The sequence below is a fragment of the Chaetomium tenue genome, assembly GCF_020726465.1.
Source record: "Chaetomium tenue strain MPI-SDFR-AT-0079 chromosome Unknown F5144scaffold_2, whole genome shotgun sequence".
NCBI classification, from domain to species: Eukaryota; Fungi; Ascomycota; class Sordariomycetes; order Sordariales; family Chaetomiaceae; genus Chaetomium; species Chaetomium tenue.
The window spans coordinates 3,780,761-3,802,422 of record NW_027117330.1 but is presented as its reverse complement, the minus strand read 5'-3'; the positions used below and the strand labels follow the sequence as shown (position 1 = coordinate 3,802,422).

At 56.5% G+C, this 21,662-nt stretch overlaps 6 protein-coding genes across 6 annotated transcripts; 3 read left to right on the top strand and 3 right to left on the bottom strand.

Annotated features, from left to right (window-relative positions):
- The first annotated feature begins 1,686 nt into the window (after window positions 1-1,686).
- F5144DRAFT_132163 (uncharacterized protein) lies at window positions 1,687-2,545 on the top strand. Its single transcript, XM_066782307.1, has one exon. The coding sequence runs from the start codon at window positions 1,784-1,786 to the stop codon at window positions 2,279-2,281; it is 498 nt and encodes a 165-aa protein (XP_066646963.1). The 5' UTR covers window positions 1,687-1,783; the 3' UTR covers window positions 2,282-2,545.
- Window positions 2,546-7,639, top strand: F5144DRAFT_132162 (uncharacterized protein). Its single transcript, XM_066782306.1, has one exon. The coding sequence runs from the start codon at window positions 2,810-2,812 to the stop codon at window positions 7,448-7,450; it is 4,641 nt and encodes a 1,546-aa protein (XP_066646962.1). The 5' UTR covers window positions 2,546-2,809; the 3' UTR covers window positions 7,451-7,639.
- A 650-nt stretch (window positions 7,640-8,289) lies between these two features.
- F5144DRAFT_132160 (homoaconitase) lies at window positions 8,290-10,937 on the bottom strand. Its single transcript, XM_066782305.1, has 2 exons — window positions 10,807-10,937; window positions 8,290-10,754 (listed from the first exon to the last, which is right to left on the bottom strand). Exon 2 carries the CDS (start codon window positions 10,580-10,582, stop codon window positions 8,423-8,425), a length of 2,160 nt encoding a protein of 719 aa, XP_066646961.1. The 5' UTR covers window positions 10,583-10,754; window positions 10,807-10,937; the 3' UTR covers window positions 8,290-8,422.
- Window positions 10,938-11,671: 734 nt separating this feature from the next.
- F5144DRAFT_506641 (Metallo-dependent phosphatase-like protein) lies at window positions 11,672-14,357 on the top strand. Its single transcript, XM_066786475.1, has 4 exons — window positions 11,672-12,139; window positions 12,218-13,114; window positions 13,171-13,697; window positions 13,755-14,357. The coding sequence occupies exons 1-4, from the start codon at window positions 12,125-12,127 to the stop codon at window positions 14,017-14,019; spliced, it is 1,704 nt and encodes a 567-aa protein (XP_066646960.1). The 5' UTR covers window positions 11,672-12,124; the 3' UTR covers window positions 14,020-14,357.
- A 127-nt stretch (window positions 14,358-14,484) lies between these two features.
- On the bottom strand, window positions 14,485-16,887 carry F5144DRAFT_131729 (uncharacterized protein). The gene is made up of 3 exons (XM_066782302.1): window positions 16,458-16,887; window positions 15,270-16,360; window positions 14,485-15,070 (listed from the first exon to the last, which is right to left on the bottom strand). Exons 1-3 carry the CDS (start codon window positions 16,642-16,644, stop codon window positions 14,648-14,650), a joined length of 1,701 nt encoding a protein of 566 aa, XP_066646959.1. The 5' UTR covers window positions 16,645-16,887; the 3' UTR covers window positions 14,485-14,647.
- Window positions 16,888-17,808: 921 nt separating this feature from the next.
- On the bottom strand, window positions 17,809-19,734 carry F5144DRAFT_131733 (uncharacterized protein). The gene is made up of 7 exons (XM_066782303.1): window positions 19,422-19,734; window positions 19,347-19,372; window positions 19,259-19,295; window positions 19,133-19,203; window positions 19,056-19,078; window positions 18,730-18,993; window positions 17,809-18,621 (listed from the first exon to the last, which is right to left on the bottom strand). Exons 1-7 carry the CDS (start codon window positions 19,570-19,572, stop codon window positions 17,910-17,912), a joined length of 1,284 nt encoding a protein of 427 aa, XP_066646958.1. The 5' UTR covers window positions 19,573-19,734; the 3' UTR covers window positions 17,809-17,909.
- Window positions 19,735-21,662: the final 1,928 nt, after the last annotated feature.

The window sequence follows — 21,662 nt, the reverse complement described above, 5'->3', positions numbered from 1 at the left end:
TATCCCGGGAAAGGCGATTTCTAGTAGGCTCAGGTGGAAGAACACGATTTTGATCTTATGCAGACTGCCGAATCCAGCTTGAAAAGGAGTCTGCGTTGAGATAAATCAGGGGTTTCTCTAATCGCTTGCGATGAGAAACGCCGTTGGTTGGCCAGAAATGCTAATATTTTGACCAATCAAAAAATACAAACGACTTCTGGCCAGCCGCCGCGGGGCAACCATGCTTCGGCCGACAAATCAACCAGCAGCAGAGGCGGCTGTTCAACCTGAGCACCTTGTTGGTCGGTTGGGTGGGTTTACGACTCTGAGAGAGAAGAAGGGGGTTATCATGTTGTGTTTCCCCAAAGAAGAATCCCGCTCAGAATCCGCCGAGGACGGAGCTGGAACCCCCGGAAGTCTCCAACTCCCGTTGTCGTCTTTGCTCGACCAAAAAGGTGATGAGAGTTCAATTGTGATTTAGGAGAGGCACGGCTCCAGACTCGAGCTCACTCATACAGGAACGATGAACTGGTCGGCCGAGTACGCCGTTGATGGCGTGTCTTTTTTGGAGTTTCGACGTCTCGGCCTCGTGGATCCCCACACTTGATAGAGGGACTTTCCCAAAGCGACCTTAGCTTCCGGGGGATCGCCGCCATGGGTCAATCGTGACGAGTCGATACGCTGCAGCGAGACTTGCCCACCATGCCCGCCTGAGACAAATGGAGGATTCAAGCAAAAGTCCCGAACCCTGTCATTGGATCATGTCAACCTTCATGAAGATGATCTGTCGTACGCCGAAAGGCCCGACCTGGAGAGGTCGATGAGGAGGTCAAAACTACCTAACTAAACTAGAGCAAACGGCCTTTGGGCTCCGGGCCCGCAATCAGAGTACCCGAGACACACCCCACTGCCGCCGTTCGACTTGCCCGTTGGCGCCGCCCCTACCCGGCACGAGTGGCGAGAAGGCATTCCGTTTCCAACCGCTTTTCCAAGCCGGCCCCTGGTTCATCATATAGCGGGAGCCATTAAGGGCATCGCTTCCGCCGTTTGTTGGTCTCTCTCACCTTGTTGGTCTCTCTCACCTTGAGCCATATTGGAGATCCACGAGCCACCGACGGACACCGGAAATCAGAGCGAGATAGTGGATGATGTCTTCATCCTGAAGGCACCAAATTCAGAAAGTGTCCCGCTGGGCGTCGAGGGTCTGCTGCCCAATGACACCTCAAAAAGTGCTTTTTGGGCCCTCATAGGGCATGTCCCTCCTGCAGCATCCAGGGCTGTCTTGCGCGCATGGCGGCGCAGCGCCAGTAATGTCTTGTGGAGCAGCCGCCCTGGCAGGGAAGCGACAGGGCCTGAGGGCTTGATGAACGCCGACCGGCAGGAGGAAAGTGGGGAGCTGTCTTCCGCCCTGTTCCCGGGCCCCACCGCGCGTGTACCGATTGCTCCACTTCCATTCGCACCGCTCTGGTCGCTCTGGCTTGTCCTGCTTCGCTCCTGCCGCGGGCTGCCTCGAATCCATCCTCGCAGCTTCCTGCATTCCATGCTTGCACTGCATTGCATGGCTCGCCTCGCCTGCGACTGGCTTTCCACCGCTGTCTCGCCTTCCCGCATAGCGTTTCCCGTGGATGAGTCAGTGGTTGGCGTGCCTGTCCGAATCCCCCACCTGCATCTTCCCGCCCAATCGACCTGCGTCTCCCTCCCCTGTTCTTTTGCACCAGGGCCCACATGACTTTGCCAACGTCTTCTCTTTCTGGCCAGCGCGGCCTCGGGCGAGATGACTACGCCACCCACTTAGGCCAACCGAATGATGTTGGGATCGAGTTACAAGGTGTACATGCAATTTTTCAATTGGGCTTCTTCGTTGGCAGGGGGGTGTTCGTCCCCTTGTCGTGTCCCTCCTCGGTTGTTGGGAGACAGGGAAAAAACGTCGAGGTATCTTCTCGCCGCCTCATTAATATATTGTTACTTCTCCCAAGTCTTTCACATGAACGGGTGCCCTCTCTCCCTATTCCCTCCCACGTTCTCTCCGCTTCTTAATACCAATATCAGGAGGCAAATTCCCCTGCGCCTCACTTTGCCTGCCAACCGTTCCACGACCTCCACATTCTGCTTACTTTTCAACCATATCTCACTGCTGGGCGGTACATCGCAGGGGAGGCCAGATCCGAGCAAAGACCCACGACGGCGCCAGCGCTTCCTGCCGCCGCCCCCCACCTTGTTTCCCGCGGGTGTGATCTTTGCACCACACACCCTCCCGTTCGCAACCCCTCCACCCCTCCCGGCGGGCCTCTTGGCCTTTTAGGGTTTCGATTGATAACTGAACTGGGGTCCTGGAGACTCGTCACTTTTTGTGTTTTTTCCCTCCTGTTTTGGATTCTTGATCTTTTCTCCCCCCCCTCCCTCGGATACTTCCTTCTCCCCGGCTCACCGGGGTCTTCTTGTTTTCCCCTGGGGTCTGAAGGGAAACAATAATCATCCACTCCCACGGCTGGACCATTAGGCCGCAGGACAGGCCAAACTAATAACTCTGACCTTCAACTTCGCCTCTCGACCTGGGTCACGTTTGCGGCCCATACACAACCACCGAGGCACGCCGTAACGGGTTTCCGTCTGCCAACCACCCGGCCATAGAATAGACCACAGTCTCGCGCAGTGTGGCTCGAGGTTGCCCTCCTCATTCGCCACTAACCTAGCCTCTTCCACTAACGTCTACTCCAGTAACCGAAATCGCCTGTGTTAATTCATACATTGCCTCCGATGGTCATGGGTCATTGAAGCTGGGTGATTATGGTCGAGACGTCCAGGGTCCTTCAAGAGAATACAAATAGCAATGGCTTCCAGGAGGCCAGGAGGACAGTCGTTTGGCTGGTCGGGTATCAGCAGGCCCAGGGATACACGGGCCGGAGCGGAACCTCCGCAAGAAGAAACGAAATTGAGACCCGGGTGGAAGACCAAGAGGGCGGCCGAACCGAGTCACCAACCTTCGAGGACGATTCCGCAACCGAACCCGTCCAGCCGACTGCCACAGACTCACCATCGCCGGCCTTCTGATGGCCAACCAGAACAAGCACGCTCAGCAGCGCAACCATCCCGGGTTCGGAGCTCTGTCGGGAGTGTCAGCAGTGTGGTGGTGGGGAATTCACATGGGTCATCTTCGATGGCCCCGGCTCCGAGCAGGCTTCCGGCCCCAAGCCTGAAGCCCCGGAACATTCTCCGCCGCAAACGTTCAGGATTATCGCAGGACACGGCCAACACCCATAGCGAATCGCGGAATGACTCGACTGGAACCACCTCCTCCGACTCATACCCCCGTTGTCAAACACCTCTGGACCCCTTCCACCTCGACCGCGAGCTGACCCAGAGCCCTATGGAAATCCGGCTTGCTCAGCAGATCGAGATCCCGATGACCAAGGCGCAAACAGTGACAATATATCCCGAACTGGATAGGTATCGAGATGTGCAGTTACCACCTCGATCTGAGAGCCCGGGTTCGAACCTACCATACCGCCTTGCGACCCACGACCTTCCACCCCCCACGCCCCTTTTCTCCGGAACGAGCAGCCAGGTTAGTGCCTTCAGCGGCAGTCCATCCACGAGATGGTCGGAGTCGCCGGGGCCGGGGCCATATAGCCGTGACACCACGCCCACCTCCATGTCGTCACAGTCCCCGGGCTTGGTCGCCCCAATTCGGATACCTCCGCCTGGAACAAGGCGACCTCCCGTCACCCGAAGAAGAGCTGAGAGCATATCAAATGATGCCGGCCCTGCAGCCACCGACCCCCAGGGTTTGGCAATTGTTAGGGAGTTGTCGACCTCGTCATCTTCCAATTCCACTGTCCGCGCTGGCGTCAACGCGAAAGACAAGAAGAAAAGCAAGGGATCATCGCATCGTGCGCCAAGCCCACCACCAAGGAAGTCGTCACACAATCCCAAGGAAAGCCGAGATGAAGTGGTTGCGCCAAAAGCCTCCCGTAAGGCTCCCCCAACACAGGCCGCATCGCCGCCCACCGTGAAACCCACCTCGTTCTCCCGTCCTCGGCTTGTGCAACCTACGCCGCCCACCGGTTCGTCTAAACTCGCGCCGCCTCGGCGGCCCAGCCGCGATGGGACTGCCGACCTACAATCTCAGAGTGGGCAAACCATCCCTGTCATTCACAGCAATCTGTCCTCGACCTCCCTCTCTGAAAGACGGCAGAGTGGCCATCTGGTCCCAGGCCCGGCCAACCGGCCGATCGTCTCAACGGCTGCCCCGGAACGACCAAGCTACCTATCTCGACGGCCCCCAACTAGGGAGCCTACGCCGACCCCCAACCCTGCTGCCTCTCGTGATGTTGTAGGGACATCCAAACAAGAACCGGCGAGGCCGACACGAACGCCAAGCCCTAGCGTGTCGTCGACCTTTAAGACCCGGTTTCCCATCTTTGGCCGACGCACGAAAACAGTTCCCGACCCAAGCCAACAAGATAAAAAGGACAAACCTGCGAGAAAAGGGCCAGCAGCTGGAACGGGCCACGAGGGTTACGGAAAGCTGGGCTCAGTGCGCCGGAGAAGCAACAGCCTCACGAACACGGCACGGGCTATCCCGGGGACTATGTCCTCGCAGGAGAGCCTGAGCAGCCTATCCCGCGACTCGTTCCTACTGGAAAGGATGGCTCCGGTCGTCATTGCTGGTGGCGAAATAATCGAGAACAAAAACGCCAGCTCGGAACTAACCCGCGTTGAAAGCAACCAGAGCTCAACATTCAGACGGCCCAGCATCGAATCCCGAAACAGCTCCCAAGTTTCGCTCTCTTCGTCTCGCGAAGTCCCCCGCAAAACCCTGTGGCCGTCTCCTTTCCCGCGCAACGCTTCGCAGACACCTTCGCTGAACAGGAGGCGCCCGTCTGAGAGCAGTGATTCCGAGGCCGTCACCATGAAGCCGACCCTAGCCCTCAGGAGATCCATGCAGCGGCTTAAGGCTGGCGAACAGGAACCCGCAAAATTACCCAAGCCAATCATCACCCGACCCCAGGCTGTGTCGCCCGCGATGGGTAGCCTGGACGCTAGCATCATGTCCGATGACTCTGTCTTCGACCCTTCAGCTGAACCGGCCGTAGCAACCAAGGAGCCGGCTAACCCGGCGGCCACCTCGGGACCGAAGAAGCTGATAAGGCGAGCTCGCTCCCCGCGCAAGTGGAACTTCTTCGGTCGCTCGCACAGCCAGGCACCCGTGGAGAAAACAACGGATACAGCCAAGACGGTGGCTGCCACGGTCCAAGTAGTCCAGAGCAAGCCGGTGGCGTTTTACACTATGATTGACTCATCAGAGCAAGATGATTCTGACCCGGTTGACCTGGAAGAAGTGCTCCGCGAAGCTAGGGGTATCCCTACTACGACCCCTGAATTTCCCAAAATGGAAGACCCATCAAGCAGAAGACCGTCCATTACAAGTCAGTCACCACCAAGCGAGCCAACACCCCAGCAACCCGAGGTCCAACGCCCCTTGAATACGAAGAGAGCTTTCACAAGCCAGACTGCCTTGCCCGTCTCTCCTCGGTCAAAAGTCGAGCCGACGCCAGCTCAGCCGCCTGCACCCCATGCCCCGATTCGGCCGAGCAGACTCCCTCAAGTCGGCCGCATTCCCAAGGTGATAAGTGCGAGGGCCGAGCAAACCTCACCGAAAAGCTTCTCGAGGCCTTTTCACCGGCTGAGCGTCCAGGTGCCTCCCGTCGTCCTTAAACCCCAGGACCAGGATTCGGTCGCGAAGGGGCCGAGCCCGCCCAAGCCTTCCACTCCAGAGGCTTCTCACGATGACCCAATGGCGGAAAACAACTCCAATATCTCGGCTCTAATTTATGGTGTGCCAAGGTTGCTCCCACCAGCCTCCAGCCAGCCTGGGCAAGAATTCCTCTCGTTCTCGCCCCGCAAGGACTCACAATGCACTATGACAACATCGTCCAGCAGCTCCGGTGGACTCATGACCTTTGCCGATGCTACCGCTGTAGTGCCGTCACCCTGTGCCCCGCTTGCCGAAGACGAAATTTGGGACGAGTACAACGACCTGCTTGGGGAGGAAACAATCAAGCTGTCAAACCTACAAGGGCAATCCTGGCCAAAGCCGTTGCGGCTCGATGGGTCTACGCACAAGAAATGGATCGAGCCGGCGTTGGAATCACCTACGCTTAGCCCGCCGCCCCTACCGAGCTTGGTCCAGGCGTTGCGAGCGGGGATGGAACACACGTCGTTGAGCGTCCGAGGCTCGGATGTTGCTTTGGAAGTCAAGCGGATGCTCGACTACGAACCCACGCCGGTAAACTCGATTGTCGTCCCCGATACGCCATACAGCCAAGATGACGAGGTTAACCGCGCGACTCCGGGAAATCCGAAGGAAGATGCGCCATCCGCGCAACGGGATAGCTGTTCTTCTGCCCTCCAAGTGCGACGGTCGAACGCCAGCAGCAGTACTCAGTGCTCAGAAGACAACTCTCCCCTATCGCAGGTCAATCTACGAGTCGGCTCCATGACTGTCAGCAAATGGCTTACCTTTGGCCATGTTCTCTTCAGCCCCGTTCGGGACGAGCTGGTTGCCGAGGTCGGCTCGCTCAAGCGCCCCTCGATCCTCGTTGTTGACGGCCTCGGTAACGACGACTGGTCGTTCTACGCGGCCGAGACATACCCGGCCGCTACGTTTTTTAACCTCTCGCCCCGTGCTCCTCTCCCGACCGAGTACCAAAACGAATCTTCCTTCCCGCTCAGCCCTCCTAACCATCACCAGGTTCAGTACTCGTCCAACACGGCAAAGTTTCCCTTCGGCGCGCAGAGCTTCACCGCGGTCGTCGTCCGTTTCCCCTCGGCCGCTCCCGAAGGACACTACCGCAACCTCATTTCCGAGGCTCGTCGGGTGCTGAAGCCTGGTGGCTACATCGAACTGTCAATCCTCGATGTCGACCTGAACAACATGGGCAACCGCTGCCGCCGCACAGTCCGCCGCCTCAAGGAACGCATCCACGCCCAAGCCCCCGACACCAGCCTCGCGTCGGCCTCGGACCTGATCCTCCGTCTGATTGGCCGACGAGGATTCACCGACGTCAAGACCTGCCGCGTCGGCGTCCCCATTGCTAGCAATGTCGCCCGATCTCCACGCAGCAGCGGCAACGAAACCGGAGGCAGCGGCGGGAAGAGGCGCTCGACGGGCGGCGCTGCGCCCGGGACCAAGCACAAAAAAGACGAGCGCAGCCTGCCGGAGATGATTGCCGACGAGGGCCCCGTCGCGGACGAGAGCATCGCGCAGTCCGTGGCGAGGGTTGGGCGGTGGTGGTACAGTCGGTGCTACGAGAGCGCGGCGGGGCCGGGGATTGGCCCGTCGTCGAAGGGCAGCATCTGGCGCGACAAGGCGCTGCTCGCCGAGTGTCAGGAGTGGGGGACCAGCCTGAAGCTGATGGTCTGCCACGCGAGGGTGCCCGATGGGAGGGCGAGGGTGGCGAGTATTTGAGGGCTCGCTTCGGTTTGGTGGTGGTGTTCTTTTTTTGCTCTCGACATTGTTTGATGGAATGGACGGAAGAAGGAGTTGTGCAAACAACACGACATACGAGGATGACATACAACAACATACAACAACATGGCGCATACAAAAGACCAAGAGGGCGCGAGCCCGAGGGTATCATCCACCCATACATACACCACTCTTCACGACCATCGCATTCACCACCAAGGCGCGAGCCGGTATTGGTGCGAGGGCGGCTTCAGGCAGCCGTCTTAACTATTTCTCCTTCTTATTCTTCTACCAACCCTCAATCGACAGGAACGAAAGCGGGACGGATTCTAATTCTTTTTTTCGGCATACATATTTCTTCTTCGGTTCTTTTCGATGGTCATCCTGGGGAGGACACACACTTAATAATAACGCCACCTACCACGACAGGGACCCGCTGGCTGGCTGCAATGGTTTGGATTTTGGACAGTTTTTTTTTCCCGGTTTGGGAATTGGGGTTTTTTTTGGATATCCCTTCTTCCGCGAGGAGATGCTTGGGACGAGATGATGTGGCGTTGGCTTCTTTGGTCCATACTTTTTTGGTTCTTTTTTTTGGTTTACTTGTTCTTGTTGGCGAGCGAGCGAGCGAGCATCCGTGAGATACCCCCCCACCGGTCATTTTCCAGCTGGGCTTTATGAGATGGGATGGGAGGATGGAAACGTACATAGTATGAGTGAATGATGAATATGAGATGTTGAAGTTTTATCAATGGGCGAGGCTTGGAACGTGATGATTTCGGTGAAGATAAAATGATATAAGGGTTTGTCTTTGTTGACATGTTGATTCTATATGCTTCTATTCAACGTTTCGGGGAGCATTCCGCCGACCTGTATATACATGAGATGAGCAAAGTTTTATCTGGACCTGCTCAAGTAGATATTCCACACATCATTCCTTTCCCCCAGGGTATCCGTATCCAACGACCAACCAAATCACGCCGCCTTAGCCAACTCAGCCTTAACCCAAGCCTCCAACCCCCCAGCCGCAATAATCTCCTGCACATTCGCCGGCAGCTCCCCCACCTTCTCCGTCCACGTCTCCCCGCCCGCACCCTCCGTCACCTCGACCCGACTCCGCCGCACATCCCACGTCAGCGTCCACCCCGTCCGCCGCGTGAGAACACGCCCTTCGGCACCACCGCCCCCAGCCGCCGCCGGGAAGCGCGCGCGCAGCCGCTCGACCAGGCGCGGGATCTCGAGCCCCATCAGGGCGTTGTTGATGCTATTGCGCGAGAAGACATTGCCAAAACTGGCGGCGACGACGAGGGGGATGTCGCGGGCGAGGATGGCGGTGGCGCTCTGCTCGCGCGACGAGCCGCAGCCGAAGTTGAAGCCCGACACGATGATGTCGTTGGGTTTGGCGATGCTGTTGAAGGTAGGGTCGTAGTTGGAGAAGCAGGCGCGGGCCATGTCGGCGCGTGAGACGTTGTCTTGGTAGGTCAGTTTGCCGGGGTAGATGGCGTCCGTGTCGAGGTTGTCGGCGTCGCAGAAGATGATCTCGCCGCTGATGCGGGAGGGGAAGCCGGGGAGGATTTCGGTGGTGTTGTTGTTGTTGTTGTTGTCCTCGGCGGGTGTTACGGCGGATTCGACTCGGTCGATGAAGGAGTCGAGTTGCTGGACGAGGCCGGAGAGCTCGGTCTCGGTGGTGGGCGGGAGGCCCATGCCGTATCCTGCGTCAACGCCGGTCCAGTCCTCGGGGACCTGGTAGATGCCCGGGCCTGTGATGATGCCGCTGAGGGCGCTGGCGGCCACAACCTCGGGACTTGCGAGGTAGGCTTTTGCGTCGCGCGATCCCATGCGCCCCTTGAAGTTGCGGTTGCTGGCGCTGATGCCGACCTCGCCGGGCTCAAGCAGCCCCGTGCCGAGGCCGATACATGGCCCGCAGCCGGCCATCAGGGGCTGGGCCCCAGCCTCGACCAAGATCTGCCAGTCGCCCGTGGCCTCGGCGGCCTCCTGTTCTGCCGCTGAAGCCGCGGCGACGTAGAGCTTGACGGTGTCGGCGATCTTGGGGACAACGCCCCCGTTGGCGTCGGCGGCGTCTCTGAAAACCTTGGCGGCAGCCCTGATGTCGGAGGCTCGGCTGTTGGTGCAGGACACAATATACGCGCGATCGACCTTGATCTTCTGCGGCGCCAATTCGTGGAGAGGCGTTGCCACTTTAACCGTATCTGGGCCAGAAACGTATGGTGAGAGGGTAGAGAGGTTCAGGTAGAGCTGCTTGGCGTATACCGCGTCCGGGTTTGCGGTGACTGGGTTAGCGAAGAGCTTGTCGACCGTCTCATGCGTGATGCGCTCCCGTGTAGTTCGGTCTTCAAACATGGCCGCTTCGGTCGCCTTGTACCGTAACCAGCGCTCCAGGGTTTGGTCGATAGGGAACAGGCCAGCAAGGGCGCCCCATTCGCAGGACATGTTGGCAATTGTTACGCGAGTGTCGACCGGTAGGGTCTTCATCGTCTCTTCGGGTCCTGTGAACTCAACCACGTGGTTTAGAACGTCGCTCTTAAAGATGCCGCACAGAGCCACGATAACATCTTTGCCAGTCACACCCTCTGGCAACGTTCCCGTAAGCGTGACACGCGCAATCGGCGGGGCGTTCCACCATGTCCGACCTGTAGCCCAAATACTGCAGGCGTCGGTGCGTACAACGGGGGTTCCAAGGCAACCGACGCCGCCATAATGGGTGCTGTGGCTGTCCGAGGCAACCGCCATAGTTCCTGGCCAAGCGTGACCCTCCTCGACCATAACCTGGTGACCAATTCCGTGACCGGCAGGGTAGAATGCTGCCCCTTGAGCCTTAGCGAAGTCTTGGATATGCGCGTACTTCTTCAGGTTGACCTCGCTCTTGTTGGAGACATCATGATCCAATGCCATGACCAGCTGGCTGGGGCGGTGGACTTTAGTTGCCCCTATCGACATGAAGTTCGTCATGGCTGGGAACGAGTTGTCGTGGGTAAGAATCGTAGCTGGCTCAATACTGATGTAGTCGCCGCTCCGGACGAGCTTTGCCTGGGGGTAGGCCAACAGCATAGCGTTGAACGATCTTCTCGGTGAGGGTTTGGGGTGTCCGTTTTTCGTGGGAGGTCGTCGTAGCATAGCCACGATGTTGCGCGCGAAGGCACTGGGACTGAGGAAAGGCAGCCGTAGGCGTATGAAGGCACCGGAACGTCGGGGCTGGCCTCAATGACTGGATCGTTCGTATGCTGGCCTGAGTGGCAGGATACCAACTGGTGGAGGGGCGCATAGCCCGCCTGCTCATGGGGCAGAGCTTGGTAGGGTTAGCTAAAATGTTAGGAAGAAAAGAGTACTGTTGGACTTACCCCTCTTGCTCTGTACGCCATGTTGTCCCGGGAAGGCGTTCGCAAGACCTCAATGCGTACCGAGGTGCCTTGGTGTTGACGGACAAAAGTTTCGAAACAGAGTCATAAATGTTACAAAATCTCGGCATCGATTGGCTCAGGCACCGCCCGCAGGGTTGGACGGACGGGCCTGGGTAATTTTTCCTGTCACATTAGAACCCTGACGGTACGGTTCCTGGGCCTTTGTTAACTCGATTCGCCGCCGAATTAAGGGCAATATGATTGGCCTAGTGAGCGGTGGTCAGGAAGCGGGTGTATTTGAGACTTGACTTTTGTGGAGCACCGTATTATACATAGGATTCGGATGGAAGAAACAAGGTTCTGAAAAAGAGAACGGAGAGAATAGGCAAGAGGAAAAAAGAAGGAAATAAAAAAATGAAGGTGGTGCAGTTTTACTTAATGTGTAAGGTAAGTAATCAGTACGAAGCATTCATGATCCATGTTACCCCTTCTACAGTGGGGCACATATTTCCATCCTCTGGCAGGTGCTCCCGAGAGATATCCGAGTGCGAGTAAACGGGACTCAACGAGGCCAAAAATCAAAACGGGGCCAAGTGCATCAACTGATGTGCATTCATGTGAGGATAATCCGGAGCTGACCTCCCATATGAGTTGGCTGGACGGGTGGCGGGATTAAACATCAAATGCCAGATACTTTACAAATTACGAGATACGGATATGTCGGGTGTATTTGCCCCATGGAAGGCATGCACGCCGCCCGGAGGTGTGCTTTGTTCCAACGGCTTGGGTCTTGCTTGGCGGGGTCGCTTCCCCGGATTGGCGGCCGCCTGGCGGGCCAGACCTCTCCGATCTCCGAGGAGCAACAGCAAGACTTTCTAGTGCTCCGAACCCCTGTCCCCGAGCATCTCTCTGCACAGGACCATCGCAGAGCATCCTTCTCCATCGCACGCACACATGCCGTGTTAAACAGGCGGAACGACACCCCTTTTCACCAAGCAAGGAAAGCGCAGGGTTGCTTTCTGCTAGGTACCGATTCCACCTGCCGTGTCCGAGACATGGTCGATCATGGGCTTTGAGCTTCGATTTCGTCCACTCCCTCCTATAATTCATCAGAGCCGGGTTGAACACGCCTTTGTTTTCTTGAACGACTACTAGCTTTTTTTGGTTTTGGAGTAGAGCTAGTCACCCCACTAGACCGGACGACGCGACACCAACAAACACATACACCCGAATTGCACGACTTCGGTTAGACGAGGGCGAGCGGTAGATAAATGCCTGGCGACTCTCGCGCCCCATTACCCCCCGCTCCGAGTCCACCATGACGCGGCGCATTGTACGATCTCCTTCCCCCTTCCCCCTGGTGATAGAAGTATGAGACTAACCAGCATCCCTCCTTTCTCCCGACGTACAGGTCCGCACCATCGTGCAAACCACCACCGCTGCCGTCTTCACCTTCATCGTCATCTTTTTCCTCGACCGCAATTATCGTGTCCTCCCTCACTCCATACACGGATACCTACCCTCCCACCACACCGGCACCGTCGTCACCGACATCACCCTGAAGAAATGCTCGTCCCTCAACGTCTTCTCGTCGTGCAAGCTCGACGCCACCGTCTGGCACCGCATCGATAAGGACTTATACCTGGGGCACGGCATGTTCTCATCCGCCTACCTACACATTCAGCGCAAGCGCGAGGAGGAGCTGACGCCCGAGGACAAGGTGGTCATCGACGTCAGCGTCGGCCGCCTAAATCCCGATGTCATGGCAGCCAAGAGCAGCGGAAACAAAGTCGCGAGGGGGGCGCCTGAGAACGGCGACCATGCCAGCGGGGAGGAAAAATGGGAGTTACGCGACGGCGGCCTGTGGATCAAGCGAAGCAACAAGCGCGGCGTGAGCGATTCCAAGAGCGCCGTTACGGGGGTCGACGTGCTGTTTGGGGATGATGCGGTTGAAGCGCGGCCTGGGTGGGAGATCACAACAGGGACGGCGATGCTTCTGGATGGGGGGTCGGGAAGTTTGCCGGCCCACGTCACGATTCGGCGCGGCGCTGAACATGAGCCTTATCAACCGGCGCCGAAGATTATGGACAACGGCCGGTTCAAGATCATGCAACTGGCGGATTTGCATCTGAGTACGGGAGTAGGGAAATGCAGGGATGCAGTGCCGGAGGACTGGAATGGGGGGAAGTGCGAGGCCGATCCCAGGACGCTGGAATTCGTGGAAAAGATTTTGGAAGAGGAGAAACCAAATATGGTCGTGCTCAGCGGGGACCAGGTAAACGGCGAAACTGCGCCAGATGCGCAAACGGTGAGTCGGAGATATACTCGGCCCCGTGCACCAGGCACCGTGCTAATCATAACTAGGCTATCTTCAAATACGCCCAAATTCTCATCAAGCACAAGATTCCTTACGCTTGCATTTTCGGCAACCACGATGACGAGGGCTCCATGTCGCGCTCACTGCAGATGGAACTCATCGAAAAGCTCCCCTACTCTCTCTCCAAGGCGGGCCCCGCGGACATCGATGGGGTAGGCAACTACTACGTCGAGGTTCTGGCGCGCGGCGGCTCAGGCCACTCGGCTATCACTGTGTACCTGCTCGACTCACACTCGTACTCACCCAATGAGCGCAAATTTAAGGGATACGACTGGATCAAGCAGAACCAGATCGACTGGTTCCGCAAAACCGCCCAGGGCCTCAAAAGGAGCCACAAGGAGTACACACACCACCACATGGACGTAGCGTTCATCCACATCCCCATCCCGGAGTACACGTATCCAAACCTAACGCTGGTGGGTGAGTGGAAGGAGCCGAGCACGGCGCCAGCTTATAACTCAGGGTTCTATGATGCACTCGTCGGCGAGGGGATCTCCATGGTTAGCTGTGGACAGTACGTACCCTTTGTATATCACCCCAGCTTCGCAGGTGTACTAACTTAACTCCGCAGTGATCACGTAAACGAACACTGCGGCCTCTCTTATACGGAAGACGCAAAACCGGCCCTCTGGATGTGCCACGGTGGCGGCGTCGGGTTTGGCGGCTACGCGGGTTACGGCGGCTTCTACCGCAAAATCCGCATCTTCGACTTCAACATGAACGAGGCCCGCATCACCACCTGGAAGCGCGTAGAGCACGGGCCCGACGTGAACAAGAGGCTCGAGGAGCTGATTCTGGTGGACGGGGGGCGGGTAGTGGCGCCGATGCAGGAGTAGCTCACTCCACGTTCTCACCCGCCCCAAGGGGGGTAAGGTTCGGCATAGTGTAAAAAGAGGGAGGGGATGGGTGGCGACATATACCACGTCTTAGTGTTTTGTATTTTGGGAAAAGCAACAATATCCTCAACTGAGTTGATCGGGGACAGGACATGGCATGGCAGGCGTTTTGGGTTATGCCTTGAGGTTCGGTGGCTCGGTTTCTTATTTTTGGTTGCGCGTTGAGTAAGTGGTTAGGATATCCGATACGGCGCAAGTTAAAGCAGATTTTGTGGTTGTGGTTAGAAAGGTTCATAGCAGAGATGAAACTATCATGGGAGTACCGGCTCTCGAAACCAGTTTTTGGTTCATTGCTAAACCGTTGAATGTCGGCATCTGGTTGAGTTGAAGTCGCCAGCGGGTATTTACCGAGTTCAGCCTGCCCCCTGAAAAAAACCACACCCCGTTTCTATATAAGGGGGCCCTGTTTTGGAGGAGACGGCACCTTCGGTACAGCGCTACACGCCCACCTCGCTGCGAAAGGTCCTCGGAGGGGACTTGAGGACGGAGAACGAGTTACCATACATTGGGTCGGACGGTCATCCTCATCATTATAGTTCTATTAGAACTACATAGTCCCAAACAGCTGTCACTCGATCTCGCCGCCGTCGCTGCCCCTGCTACCCTCGCCGCCGCCCTTGCCGCCCTCGCCGCCGCCCTCGCCGTCCTCGTCATAAGCACTCCTCCCCAATGCGCTTACAACCAGCTTGCTCGCATCGAAGCCTTCCATCTGCCAGAGCAAGAGTGCCAATACTAGTTGGGATACTAGCCGCAGCTCTTTCTTATCCGTTATGTAGAACGGGCCGAACTCCTCAATCTTTAGTAGCTGGATTACATCGAGAGGAGTCGTTTGTGGAATGACTCTGGTGGAGTCTGGCGACGAGCTAAACAAATAGTCGAGGTAGGCGTTAGTGTAGGTGCTGAGGCTGAAGTAGATCTCGGTTGCGTTCTGAGAGATGAGAAGCGTGTGGTAGTGCTGTTGGGAGGAACTGACTGAGCTTGTGTTGCGGGGCTGTAGTCGATTTAAGTACCTGAATCAGCTGCCTCGTAATAAAAAGAGAAAGAGAAAGAGAAAGAGAGAGAGGGAAAGGGAAAGGGAAAGGGAAAGGGAAAGGGAAAGGGAAAGGGAAAGGGAAAGGGAAAGGGAAAGGGAAAGGGAAAGGGAAAGGGAAAGGGAAAGGGAAAGGGAAAGGGAAAAGAAGCTAGCCCACCAGTTCCCTACTATGCCGTTCCCAGATGATGGCACAATGTTCCATGGTCTCTTGTGCCCGGATCTCAACGTCATCCTGGCCTCGATAGCTACGCTTCACCTCGAAAGCGACAAACAGCTCACCATCCACCTGGGGCTTGCAGCAGGGTATCCCTCCGTCGACTCGGGCGAGAAACGAGGCAACTGGCTGCAAGGGCCGTCCTCCGGCGCCCACCTCTTCGCTCGGCGGCCCCTCTGGGAGGTTTTTCCCCTCCTGCTCGTGGTGTGCGGCCGTGGAAGTTAGTAGTGAATCTGGCGCTGGACCCGGCACCGGACCTGGTACGGGACCGAACCGAAAGTTCTGCTCAAACGCGTCGGCTATGCACACCGGCTTGCGCCCAAATGGTTGGATTTGGACGGCGATGGCAGCCAGGAAATTGACAAGGTAAACAACCACCACTGTTTCAGGCGGTGCCCGAGGCGACGGGAGGGGTGGGCCCGCAGCCTCTCTCTCGCTCCCACCGCCTATCGTGCTTTGGCTTCCCTCGAGTAAGTCCTGTGAGGCACGGGGGTTGGGATGGCCGGTGGTTGAGGCCAACCTCTTAACGCCCTCCTGAGGCTCTTTTCCCGTTTGCAAACTGAGATTCGCAACCGCTCTGCCCAAATTCAGCATGTCACTTAGCGGAGAGGGGGGGCTACCACCGCCGGGGAGCCTGGCATCCCGAAACCGTTTTGTCAGTGGAGCGTCCATCACTGGCTGTGTCTCTTCGAGTGGAGGTGTAGCGGCCACCTGTTTCATCAGTCGGTTGTATAAACTAACGAGAGAAGCGAATACACCGAGAGCGTCCCCTAGGCTGCCGGCGATCCTCTTGGGGGTACGGGGAGCCTCGTCCGGCGACAGCGGGCAAATAAGATCGAAGAGCGTCTCCAACTTGTCCATGCCTAGCAGCTTATGCTCGAGGATATGCTGTGCCTGCTGAAAATGAAGTGGTGTAAAGAATTGCTGGGTTTGTGATATGGCTTCCGCTGCATCCACAGGTGGCCGTCTTGGAGACCAGACAGGCCTCATAGTGAGGAGCGAATCAGCGGGGACGGTAGACGCAGAGAAGCCCCCTACGGAGGAGGGGTGTGAGTCTAGAACCTAGTTTGACTAACTAGGTAGTCACGAAGCAACCAAGGGGGAGAGAAAGAGGAGGGAGCAAGACTATACCACGGCGACAGAGGTCGGCGAGGGTGCGTGCGGCCAACCCGTGGAGGGTTGCACTCTCAAGCCACTCCTCGGGCGACTGGGGCATCCTCCGCAATCCTGCGCCCGCCTTGCCCTTGATCCTCCCGGTTGTTGCTGAAATGCTGGGCTCAGGAGGCTTATGGTTGGCTAGGTGATCCGCCGGCCCCATGGTTCCAGTTGTTATAGACCAGTTGTTATGGAATTGAAGTTGCAGTTGCGGGCGAAGTCAGTTGCGGGCGGAGTGGGTTGGATGACCGCGCAAGAAGGCTACCAAGGCTGCAAGGCAAATCACTATAATAATTATAATAATACCCTTCCACCTAACCTCGCTGGCACCCATTTCGGCGGCCTGAATAGTTATCGCGAGGAATTGCTCGTTGATCTTAAATTCGACTGGGATACGGACATCCAGTGCTGCATTTTGCATAATAGCATGTGTGGCTTTGTTGCGAATAGGTACCTACCTAGGTAGGTAATTTGCTGCTTACTCGCCAATACTGTCCCTCCTAATGTATAATTCTGTCCATCCCAACATATAATACTGTCCATCCCAAGGTATGGAGTCTGTCTCATGATAACGTCCGTCTTAAACCCTGTTATCAGTCTGAGGAAGCAGGGTTGGTGGGCTGGGAACTGATGGCCAAGCGATTTTCCCTGAGCGCCTAGCCTACCCTATAAAGCCTGGCAACGGTCAAAGGTTCACGGCAAGATCTAGGCCGTATTTATCCTTGACCTTCATTACCCCAACCTGACGAAGGTGTGGTTCAGCCTCCTGGTTGCGAACGGCCCTCCGGACCACTTCATTCACAACCATATACCCTACCATGACGACAATCTCGACTAGCAACATGCTGGACAAGTCCGCCTTTACCCATCCGACCCTGTTGGCTTAGCTGGCTTGCCAAAAGCTTATTGCCGCCCCTCAGCCGCTGGGCCGGATGCTGGACCACTGGCAGAGTTCCTCGCTCTAGGTGCTCTTCTACCTATACAAAGAGATAGCCCTTAAATGATATAGTAGGTACAGGATAATAAATGTAAATAGACATACATCCTATGGTAAGAAGTTCCCCTCACTAGCCGGCGAGCCAGGCTAAAATTATGTAGGTGATGATAATAGGTATCCAATATGGGGGTAGCCACGACCCTCTGAGCAAATCCTTGATGTTCCATTGTATGTATTTTTGTTGTTTTACTCTCCTGTGGGGTACCAGAACCTACTTTTATAGGCGACATTTGTGTACACACCTGTCACATACGACCATATCCACAAGAGAACTCGGGATCCCGTCCGCTCTCCCCTCGATAAACTTGTGAGAGCCGGATCAGTACTCAGGTCGGTGACGACTGGGGAATCCCCGGTGTTGTATGTTTTTGTCTGTTTTGTTTTGACCCCGAACTCCAAGTGGGCCCCCCCTGACCATTATTTACCCCCCTTCAACTCCTCGTGATAACAATATCAACCTTTTTCGTAATGCCCCCCGGCGTCGCGCACCGATCATGACGGCTCGCCTCCACATCCATATCCCCGGTATTCCCACCACCAACCCTACAAATCTCTAACAGCACGGAATCCTTACTCCCGTTCTTCCCCCCATTACCACCACCACCACCCCCAGCAGCAGCAATACCCCCACCAGCCCGCTCCTCGTCAAAACTCCCCATCTCAGTCGCGTTACTCGCCAACGTCTCCATCCCATCCTTCGCCCGCGACCGCCACCCCCCATACCACGAGGCCACCTTCCCCCCCTCTCTTCCCCCACTTACCAACGTTGCCGTCCCACCCCCACTACTACCACCACCACCTCGACCCCGACCCCGACCCCGACGACGCGCAGCAGCCGCACTCCCACCACCACCACCCCCAGTAGCGCCGCCGCTGCCCCCCCGCGAGGTACGCTCACTGTAATATTTCACCAGCGGCGCGAGGGTGGGCACGTTGGCGACGATGAGGCCGAGGTTGTTCTCGACGGCGGACCACAGGATCAGCGGGGCGGAGTCGGTGTAGTCGGCGAGGCGGGCGACGGTCTGGATGCGCACGACCTGGATGACGGTGATGAAGATGCCGAGGCCGAAGAGGCCGAGGAGGATGAGCTTTTTGCGGGTTTGGATGTGTGATTTGAGGAGGAGCGGGAAGGGGAGGAGCATGCTGTTTTTTTTTTTTGGGTTGCGTTAGACAAGGGGAAAAGGGGGTGGGTTTGTTGGGTGGGTTGGTTGGATGCACGGTTGGTGTGTAGGAAAGGGGGAGGGGACGTACACTGTCACATCAAAGACCATTGTTATCGAGGCCATGGAGGTATAAAAGGGCACGCCAGGGAGACATGAGCCGTAAGTGATTGCCGGATCCCACTGTTTCCGGGCGGGCTGACAGAGGTTAAGTTGGACGAGGAGGAAGGATAGGTGGAACAGCACACAGGCTGTGATAACGGTGAGCAGCGTGAGGCGGTAGGCGCCGATGGGGACGAAGCGGCGGTAGGAGAAGAGGAGGGCGAGTTTGAAGCCGAGGATGCTGGTGATGTAACTGCATGGGGGTGTTAACCACCACGGCCATCTAGAAGATATGGGACCGCTTGAGATACTTACAAAGGGGCACCGATGTACTGGAGCTGTAGTGTGGTCAGTACATCGAGTTGCATATATATCATCACACTCTCACTCACAAGACCAAAGTTGTAGATATCTTCAGGTGGTAAATCTTTAATATTCAGCAAGCCAAGGCCCCATTTCGTCTCTATCACAGGCAGTCAGTCTTATGGCGCATATCCCAGCATGGATCTGCTACTAACGGACGATGCTGATAATGGCAAACCCTGCCGCACATATCTATTTTTGTCAGGACTCGGGGATTGCCCATTCATGTTGGATAGAACCTACCCATGTCACCAAAATAACCCAATCATCTGTTCACCTTGTAAGCCTCAATTTCGCCGGAAAGAAGGGGGGGTTTACCAATCCCAAATGCCTTGATCAAGCGCGCTCGGACATAGGTCCGAAGGCAGACAGTGACGAGCGAGAGGAAGGTGAGGGCAGTGGCAACACCCGTGATCATGGGCCCGATTGTGGGGGCATCGGGATCTTTGGTGTTGTATGTCCAGCCCATATTGACGATCTATCTGGTGGTAGATGGGATGGGAATTTTCGGGAGTATCATAGATGGACTCGGAAAATCCGATGATAAACAATTGTTGGCTTCAAAGCTGCCCCGGACTCAGGGTTTGGCGGGTCATTTGATCTTATGCTGAGTGGCTGGCCAAGGGCAGAGAGGCCCTCTTGAAGAGACTTTTACAGCCCACGGGGGGACTTGAACCACTGATCCATGGATGGCAAAAGTGATTCTACGATACGATTTCGATTGCGGCCGAAGGGGTGAAATATGGAAAAAGAACCGGAGGGGGCCACGGTCACCATGGGAAGTTGGGACGTGAATGATAATACATCGACAGGTATATCACATGTGTTTGTGGAAAGGAGGCGGTTCCATTGAGCTGGGATCCCCGATGCAACAATGGGCAGACCGGCCACACGGAAGGTTGATATCCAACAACCGTGACACGGTGGCGCTATACCACTCCCGGCATGTCGTATCCAGAACGCCCGTGCGGGTTGTATATGCCGATGAAGGTGAACGAAGAAGCTAGGAAATCCCTGTGGCGGCCGCAGGAAGGGTACGGCGATCAGACGAAGATGCCCTCTGAACCCCGAATTCGAGTCAGGGAAATTTAGGTGGGATACAGTCCACGATATTCCGCAGCGTCGGAGCTCCCACCTGACCGGCGAGCCGGAGTGGAGTGACAATAGACATGTACCCGAAGGCGCAAGGATGGGAAAGGGATGGTCCCTGTGTACCCTTCGAGAGATCTGCAATTGCCGAGCACGAATCCAATTGTCACATGGTTAACCTAGCAGAGGAGAGATGTCGACATGCCTTTACCTTCCCCCTCGAGCAACCTCGAGCAACCGCATTCTCCCATTGCCCTGACAGGCCATTGATAGCTAACTGGTGACCGCAGGAGGTCGTTTGTAGGGGTCTGTTTAGTTAGACGTCGTTGTTGGGCAACACCCAACTCCTAGCAAACCAAGGTTCGGGTCCCGTTCTCTACTTCGTGTTCAGGGGTTGTTATGGTGATTTTTTTTTGTTGCTCAACCCTTGAATCGTTGCAGTTTGCTGGTACCAGACAGACCCCGCGCTGCATGGACGTGTCGTCTCGGGACCCATGCAGCCAGGAACAGGAGAAGGATGAAAGTGACATACCTAACGGGAGACAAGGGACCCAGGCAACCAGACGGGAAAGATCGAAGATCCAAAGGCAAGCCGTCAAGGTCCCGAGTGGGTCTTTCCGTTTTCGGTATTTGTGAAGGAAGACGTAACGTCCTTCCTAGTCGAGAACACAAGCCTGCCGATCGAGGAAAGGGCGAGCAGGTTCTTTCCCGGTTCGAACCGATGCCCTTCAAAACACGCCGGCCGCCGCCCTGCGTTCGACTTACTGTGTAAAAGCTCCGTGTTCAGCAATGGCATCCAATCGCCTTTTTACATCGTCGATATCGAAATCAAAAAAGGTTCCCAGGACCTGATGCCAAGAGCAACTGCCGCTTTAATCTGTCGGTTCGGCCCCACTGCCCCACAGCCCCGAGACTCGGAGCCGGAAGTTGAGCGGAATGGGGCTCCCTTAAATTTGATCCGGCACTGAACTCGACTCCCACATCTTCATTCATCTCGTACTAGTTAGGTGGCTAGGTCTCGTTTGGCCGCACAATGACACCATGGGGTTGGAGACTGCGATGGACGTGGCTGTTAGCCCCCATGCGCGTATATCCTCCGATGCCACGTATCGCTGCTTACCGGCCGATCCAAACCCAGGAAAGAGCGAATAGGTGAAACCGGTGCTCACTTATTGCCATGGCCTTCCCGGTTTTTGAACAACGGAATCCCGGTACTAGCTGCAGGTGGTGGGGAAGTTCAGTGGAGAGATACTTCCTTTTCGTCCTGTTATTCCGAACCCCGAAAACCTCCTCCCCCATTTCCGCTGCCCCGGGAACTCGTCAGGGTTCTCCTTCGATGGCCATTCGCAAGGGGAATAGCGCCGTTGATGTGCGAGGCTGAGGCCGGCGGAGGGTCAGTTGCCTGGGGGTTTCCTCTTCGTGTAACGATGATGTTTCTTTAGGAGATTCTCCTCCAACACCTTCCCCATG